Here is an 8,254-nt window from a genome sequence, read left to right on the forward strand (position 1 = left end):
ATCTTTTAAACTGAGCGGGTTTAAATTCTCTGACCTTTTCCTGACGGAGAAGGTCACATAAACTCGGCGGATCTGTTACACGTAAAATAAATCAAAACGGAGCAATGTGCAGAGGAAACGGCATCTTTAGGCGTTAAAGCATAAATGAGCTTTTGCGTAAAAAAGTGCAGATAAGTGTTGCAGGTTGGGCTGCGGAGGCCTGCGGTGATGCTGCCTGCACGGAGCCAGCGGACATGGCGCTCTTTACGCACACACACGGGATCAAATCAGATCAGAATCAGACATGAAAGAAGCAGGGGGGGAAATGAAGGGTGGTTTAAAAGAGGTCAAAGCCTTTCCCCGCACCTTTTCTGCATTTTATTCCTGAAGTCCAAGCAGCCAGAGGCCCGCCAAAGATCCAAAATACCAGCACCCCTCCTGTTCACAAGCGCGCACACAGAGGCGCCGTTAAATTATGCAAAAAGGCCATTCAACAAATATGGCCTTCCCAACACAAAAGAGACGGCTTATTCTGACATTTCCCCTCACGTTTCTTGTTTTTTTCCTCTTCCTTTCTCGATGTGAGACCTCCAGATAAACCCCCCTGAACAAGAATCAAGTTATCAACTTGCACCAAGCTTTTTGTAATAAGAGCATTTTGTCTAATCCCAAATTGCAGAAGAATTTTCTTAATGCTGAGCTGGTAAAGCCTGGGATTAGAGCGCAGAGGAGAGGAGAGGAGAGGAGAGGAGGGGGGAGAAAAGTTTTGTCCCTTCAGCCGGGAGGATTGGAAGGAGCGCGGATCTGCGGGGATGTTGTCGGCGCTTATTAAAGCGATGATGCCTCCGCCTCAGCGTGGCTGGTTGCGGGAGGCTGCGGTGCCGCCGCACCGACAGCCAGAGCCGCGGCGCCGGCCGAGCGGCGCGCCGCGGCGGGCCGGCAGGACCAGCGCCGGAGACACGGGGCTGGATCCAGGTGTTATTTCTCTCTTTGTGCCGCTGCTGGGACCTCCATCAGGTCCCCACAGCCACGGAGCGATGCGGCAGAGGTAAGACACGCATTTAATTCACTTAGTTATTATTGTTGTTACGGTTTTATTAAAGCTGACGCTGGTGCAGTTTCAACGAAGCGCGTTTTTAAATTAACTGGAACACGTTTAAAACATAAAAAAACAAAGTTTGGCTCATCTATAATTCTGCCAGGATTTTTTTAAAGTGCTTAAAATAGCCTGATAATTTTTTATGCATCTTAAAAGGAAACAGTAAACAGGGAGCATTATTTTAAGGTTTAGACACGCACACAAACCCAGCGCGTAAAACTAAACGCCTCACGGGACGCGCGTAAAGTGCGCGCTGGCGTTTCGGTCCCAAGCAGAGAAGAAACAAATGTGGAAACGAATTTGAAAGTGTGAGAGGAGCCGAGGAGGACGTCTGCTGTCACAACCGATTTCCCCGCTTTAATCGCGGATGGGAGGGAGGGCTGACCTGCGCTCATCCTGCGTTTCCAGCGCGCTTTCGGGGGGACGCATTTCACAGGTTGGCCCAGTTGGACACCCGCCTGCGCGTCAGTGCAACTTAAAAAAAATCCGCATTTTAAAAAGTTTAACTAAGGGATGTGAAGTTGTTTTTCCGTCCTCTCCAGGTCGGCCCATCGGCTTCAGCAGCGGCCCGGACAGGTTGGACATCCGCTCCGAGAAATAAAATATTTCTTTGAGTCTCCTCCTGGGGAAACTGTGACCCTGAAGTAAAACCACACACGTTTTTATGTGCTGGACAAACACTTACCGCAGAGCGTCGACTAATAAAAGGAGCTGACGCTTAAATCCGCCAAAATGGGCATTTCATGAAGTGTCTAAAATTAGCGCCAAACACAGAACAGTGCAGCTGAGCTGGTGGAGAGCAGCAGCTGAAGCCTGGTGACAAAGAGAAAAGCTCCAAGTGTGTGCTGTCCAGGATATAAAACACAGGATGACATGATATTCACCTTTAAAACACACAAATCCACTTTGAGTGATACAAAAGACGCGGCACACCTTGCTCTGGAGTATGAAATCATAAAGACTTTATTACTGGAGACTTGGGTTATGACTGGAATAAATAATCAGATAAATGTTCACAGGTAAAAGGACACGTGGAGCTCTAAGAGATGCAAGTGGAAGCATTTTTTTTCCTCCTCTTCTGAGAACAATAAATAGGAACCAAAGGTTGCTGAGCAAAAATGCACCTGAAATGTGACGGATCCTCGCTCACCAGCAGCTCACAGGACACACGGCAATAAATAAAACACAAATCTGTTGTTTCAGACTGCAGAGATTTAAAAAGGGGGGTTTGGAAAACAAAACGGATGGAAATGTACAACAATGATTATTTGTTTCTTTACTAATTCTTTTGGTTTCAAGCCAAGACAATATAAAAAAAAAAACAATAGGAAAGATTTATGAAGAGTAATGCAGTTAAAATATTTTACAAGTAAAAAGTGATGCAACTAAAGGTCACGTAATAAAGAAGCCTAAAGACGGATCTGTCCTTTCCTTCTCCTTTAAAAAAGCCTTTTATCTGAAGATGATGACCCCCCCCCCCCCCCCCCCCCTCATTAAACCCAGTTGTGCTGTACCTCAGACTGACTGCTGCAGCAGCATTGCATGCATCACACCGTCTGCTCGTCTCAAAAACGTATTTATATCACACGGGTACCGTTTTTAATAACCTCGAGTTAAGATCGCATCACAACGCGTCTCAGTGGAGGTGAGTCGGGGGAAAGTTGGTGCAAAGTCTCTGCTGTCAGCGGGACTGAAAACCTCGTCAGGATTCCAGACACTGACAGAAATGTCTAAAAGCTGCTATCAGACAGTAGGAAAAGTCAGAATATTCATGTCGATACATTTCTTTCATCGGCTACATTTGTTGGTTTGTTCTTGCGACCCTCACTGAAGGACACACTTCTCCTCTTTCTTGGCCATCTTGCCTTTGTTCTGCTCCAGCGTCCTCTCCAGGTGCTCGTCCTCCGCCTCGGCCCTGTGGACGACACGCATCACAAGGTCAGCCGTGTTGAAGTGTGCGGCTCTCAGGGTGGCGGGGGAAGACAGACACTGGTAACGCTGGTGGTGCCACGCAGGCCCCGTGCCAGGGGCCACGCTCTGACCTTTCACCCTCCTGGCACCACGGATCTGGGAGAGATCCCCCCCCCTGCAGGTGAGCCGCAGGCCGGCGTCAAACGCTGTAGGCCTCAGGAAGGCTTTGTGTGTGTGTGTGTGTGTGTGTGTGTGTGTGTGGGGGGTGGCCCTGAAAAACCTCCATTTGCTACAAACATGTCCATTCGTGGTTGCTGTGAGTAACTCACTCTTTCTCCTGGGCGTCCAGGTCCCTGACCAGCGCGTCCCGCTTGTTGACCAGGATGACCAGTTCGTCTAGCAGCAGCTGCTCTCGTCTCTTCTGGGCTTCAGTTTTCTGCCAGTCTGCAAAAAGCAGAGGAAAGCGTCAGACTTTGAGCCACCAGCAGACACCCTGACACCTGAAGAAGGAAAAAGTCACACTCAGGGACACTTTAAAACTCTCCCTACAAAAGCAACATCTGCAGAGGGACATGAGGAGGACGGGTGCTGGTCTTCCCAGCAGGACAGAGAGCAGGACACACATGGAGCGGTGTGTGGATGTGCCATGTGAACTCCTCCTGCGGTGGTGATGCAGACGTCCTCCACGTCCCACAGGACCACGCTGCCACCGGCAGAACAACACCTGAGGATGTCTGATCCAGCAGAACCTGGTTGCTGTTTTGTTTTGTTTAGCCTGAAACGCTTTAAACCACATCATGGCTGACGTAAAACATCCTTTGGTTAAATTGCTCTTTCATCTGAACGTCACCTTGGAGAAAACTCTGTCCTCATCTGTTCAGTTCAATAAACAAACAAGCAGGTGAGCCCCGACTCTAGTCTCAGTTCTCCAGGGTCTATCCAGGAAGGGGCCCCACAGGGACCCAGGTGGGACCCTGATCCAAATCCCCTCAGCCTCGGGGGGGCTGCCTACAGGAGAGCACCCACTCCCCCTGGGGCTCAAATATCCGCCCGGCGCCCTCGGCTCCACATTTAGCTGCACCGGGGCAGCGCTCCTCCCTCCCCGTGTCCCCCCGCCCCTGAAGGCCCTCAACATTAACGTCGTCACATCTCTGCACCGTTTAAACGTGCGCTGGACACGTTTCCCCAGCAAAGGCTGAACCACGCGCGTCAGTATCTTTTAAACGAGGTCCCACTTCGCTGCCATCACAGAAGTCGGCTCGTCTCCTGCGCTCAGATAATGTGCAGATTTAGTCGGCCGTCTGGCAGCGTAAGGAGGACAGGAAAGCTGCAGCTTCCCCACGGCTCTGTGTGAAAACGCCCAGAGAACCCAAACACAGCCGAACGCCTCTGCTGTCGGACAACTTCTCTGTCAACATTTAAACTCCTATTGATCCCAGAGTCAAAAGAATGTTGTCAAATGTCAGTCCTAAAATAAGTGAGCTTTATTAAAAATAAATATTCCCCCCCGGTTGAGTCAAATTGCAGCGGTGGGACGGTGTGTGTGTGTGTGTGTGTGTGTGTGTGTGTGTGTGTGTGTGTGTTAGAGTCACGCTGGGCCCAGTGTGTCGGTCCTGAAAGATCTGCTCTCTCCTCATTGGCTCTGCTCGTCCTTTTGATGTCGGCGGCTCAGAGAAACAAACAGTCCCAATAATTTGGCTCTCGGCGCTCCCGTCTCCTCCTTTTTTTCCCCCTTTTCACTTTTTGAGAAGCAAATGCACCCTGCCCTCTGCGTGGAAGTCACCAAACACTCATAAATCTGTCCAAACTTGCTTCTGAGCCACAGCCTGAGTCGGCCTTTTTTTTTTTTTTTTTGACGCCGGCGGTAATTTGGGATAGAGAGAAACTGGGGCGATCTGTGAAACAGAGAAGCAGGTGAGTCATCAGGTTTAGGTAATTGTGTGACAGGAGGTGCAGCCAGGATCCATCGCGACGCTCCCACAACGCTCCTGGATAAGCCGGCTCACAGGAAGGAAAGAGAAATCATCTCTGCAACTTCCTCCACAACTACAGCGATTTAAAAGTTCCTCCCCCTGCAGGGCAGCAGTGAGCCAAAAAGCCAAATCCTGCTCGATTCTTGAAGGGGAAGAGGTAAACGGGGAGGAGGAGGAGGAGGAGGGGGGGGGTTACTGCTGTCAATCACATGCAGCAGGGTCCCGCCCCCCTCATTAGGAAGATAAACAATAAAAACAGTCGATGAGAGACGTGACCAGGCAACACCAGAGCGGGGCAGGCTGGGTAACCAGAGACGCAGGAACAAACAAAACACCCTGCAGCCACTCGACCCCCCCCCCCCCACTCCACACCCCCACATAAGCCCCGCCCCCTCCATCAGAGAGACAGAGAGAGCGAGTCTGAGGTAGAGGGAGGTTAAAGACTTAGGAGGTGTTCAGATGAACCTCACCGGCCACGCCAGCCGTAACCATGTGAGCCTGAACATAACACACAAGAATGCTACAGCCCTCCTCCCTCCCTCCATCCTCCCTCCTTCCCTCCCTCCTTCCTCCCTCCTTCCCTCCTCAGCTCTCACCGCCGCTAAATTTATTCAAGAGTGCAAACTGGTCTAAAGCCGCGTCCCCTCAAAGCCGGGCGAGAGCGCCCGACATGCAGCTGCCTGCCTCGTCGGCCTTCTCGTAGTAAATATGACGGCGAAGCGTCTGAGCAGAGATCTCTGAGACTTTTACAACAAAAAGAGCTGAAATATGAAGGCAGCGGCCGTCGTTTCTTTGTTGTTCCTCCTCCGGCTCTATTCTGCTCAGGAAAAGGCCCCTAAAAGCTGCTCCTGGCCGAAGGCCGAGCTGGATCCACAGACAAAAAGGGTCACCGCCGGAAAAGAAAGACGACAGGCAGAGGAAAGCGTCTGAGAAATAAAAACAGATCCTTCTGCGGCGTCACAGGAAAATGGAAAGAAGTGGAAAACAAACGATTGTGGACAGAATCACTGATTAAAATGCTTCAGAGTTAAAGGCTAGAAAGATGAAATCAGGCCTTAAAATGTATTAGTCCAACATAAAATCCAAACTTCTTTCAATAAATAACTCAGTCTAGAAAACCTAAAATAACCGGCAGGTTTAAATCCTTCTGGAAGGTAAAAAAGAGCTAAGATAACTTTTACACTGGTATCACGATTTAGCAGAAACATAATGGCTCCAGTCAGTCAGGGATACTTTTTATTCATTTATCCTAAATAATTAGAACTGCTGGTGATCCCGACAAGTTTTATTATCTAAAATTTACCAGAAAACAGGATCAATTAAGTGTGCATCCTGTTCACGTTTCCCAGATTAGATTTTAAAGAAACCTTAAATAGTGACTTACAAAAGATTAATGCAGGCATTAAAAACTAAATAATAAAAATGAAAACTGCCATTTTCTAAATAGGTTTTACAAATACTTCAATTCAAAAGAACAAAATAAAAATTGAGGGAAACGCCTTTTGTTCTCGTACAGTAAATATTTAAATACTACTGAAAACATGAAGAATGTATTCTAAAGTTGCACTTTCATTAAACTGGAATTTTTTTAAGGGGTTTCCATCCTTTGACGTTAAAAAAAAAACAAAAAACGCTCTTAACTTATAAAAAAAAAAAAAAAAAACTTTACCGGTGTTACAGCCATAAAAAAGTGAAACATTTATGGAAAACCTCCGTTCTTCGAAGTAAAATTAAAAATAAAAGCAGGTACTGGTGAGAAACAAACGACGTACTGCTTAGATTTAAGATCTCATCCATAAATGTTATTAAACGCTGTAATATCACTGAGGATAAATTCAGAAAACCTTCTCATAGAGACACTGGATCACATTATCTGTGGGCCGCTCAGAGATTCTCACAGTGGGAGAAAAATACCAGTTTTACGGTCTTTACACAAAGCTTAAAACTCAACAGGAGCTAAATTGTTTTATTCAAAACGGAAAAGCAACAATTATTCCTTGTGTTGCCAAAATAACCCATTATTCATGACCGCTATGCTAACCTGGCCTTTAGCATTGATTAAGTCATTGTTTGGACACGTTGTCAAGCAGAGAGATCTGGAATACGCTTCATCCAGAAGTCATTTCCAGTGAGCAGAGATGACGGCCTCTCTGCTCGTTACAGCGCCGCCCTCAGGCCAGATTAGCTGCTCCTGTAGTCGGCTTCCTGCAGGGCTACAGCCTGCAGCTCCATGTGCCCTCACCAGTGATGAGTGCCGCTGCTTTGGTTCGTCCACAACACGACCTTTTCCTGGTGATTAGCAGTCCCCAGCAACATGTGGGGGAGGGGCAGAAAGTCGAGGAACACAGAGAGCCGTCTGAACCGAGGCGATCTGAAGAGCCGGCTAGAACTAGCAACCAGCCGTCTTTTCTCCACAAACCCTTTTTTATTTATTTTTTTATCTTGACAAGTTTTAAAACAGAGGCGTGAAGCTGAACACCCAGCAGGATGTCAGCACCTGTTCCACCATACGCGTCGATAAAGAGCGTGTCGTCTCCAACGTTCACCACTGGAAGACTCGAGATGTTGGAGAAGAAAACTACGAGGGCAGGTGACGAGGAGGCGTAGATGAGACGCATTCAATTTCAACGTCACGTCTCAGCGGGCAGGAAGCGTGCGTCTGCGCGGGACGCCGGGCTCCTGATTCCCCGTGGAGACACTTGTTATCTTTGGTCTCAGTCAACTCGCAGCCCTGAAAGAGTCGGCGACATCATCAAAAGTTGCCCATGTGATAGGATTGCATAGTGCACCTAATCAATCAGGGTCTGAAGCGCGCCGCCCCGATGTGTTACAAAGCCCAAATAGATTTACAAATGACGTGGTGTGTGTGTGTGTGTGTGTGTGATGGGGGTGTGGAAAGGGATAAGCTCCTGCATAGGATTACATATTGATTTTAAACATATAAAAAAAGGCTTATCATATCAAACCGTAACAGGAAAAACTCAGGGACCCGGCTATGCATAAATCCCTTTTAGACAGCAAGAGGGTGTCCACTTTAAAGCGCACACACAGGCCCTCGAAGCTAGCCAACACGCCGGTGTGTGTGTGTGTGTGTGTGTGTGTGTGTGTGTGTGTGTGTGTGTGTGCAAACCTAGGTGTGAATGGGTAAGCAGATAAAGAGGGCATAGTGGATCAATTTTGTGGCAGGGAGATGAGAGTGTGGCATACAGATGGCATTTCCCTGCCTGGCATCACACCAAGATGGTACAAGGAGGCGTTTATCACTGAGCATGCTCATAAACGACAGGAAATC

General features: G+C 48.2%; 1 protein-coding gene across 1 annotated transcript in view; it reads right to left on the bottom strand.

Moving 5' to 3' along the window:
• Positions 1-2,016: 2,016 nt before the first annotated feature.
• ehbp1 (EH domain binding protein 1) overlaps positions 2,017-8,254 on the bottom strand; it is a gene marked incomplete at its 5' end in the record, with an annotated part of 133,469 nt that continues 127,231 nt past the window's right edge. The window contains 2 exon segments of the mRNA XM_036126155.1: positions 2,017-2,993; positions 3,319-3,433. Coding sequence (XP_035982048.1) covers positions 2,903-2,993; positions 3,319-3,433 — 206 coding nt within the window.

The sequence above is a fragment of the Fundulus heteroclitus genome, chromosome 22 (genome assembly GCF_011125445.2).
Source record: "Fundulus heteroclitus isolate FHET01 chromosome 22, MU-UCD_Fhet_4.1, whole genome shotgun sequence".
Classification (NCBI taxonomy): Eukaryota; Metazoa; Chordata; class Actinopteri; order Cyprinodontiformes; family Fundulidae; genus Fundulus; species Fundulus heteroclitus.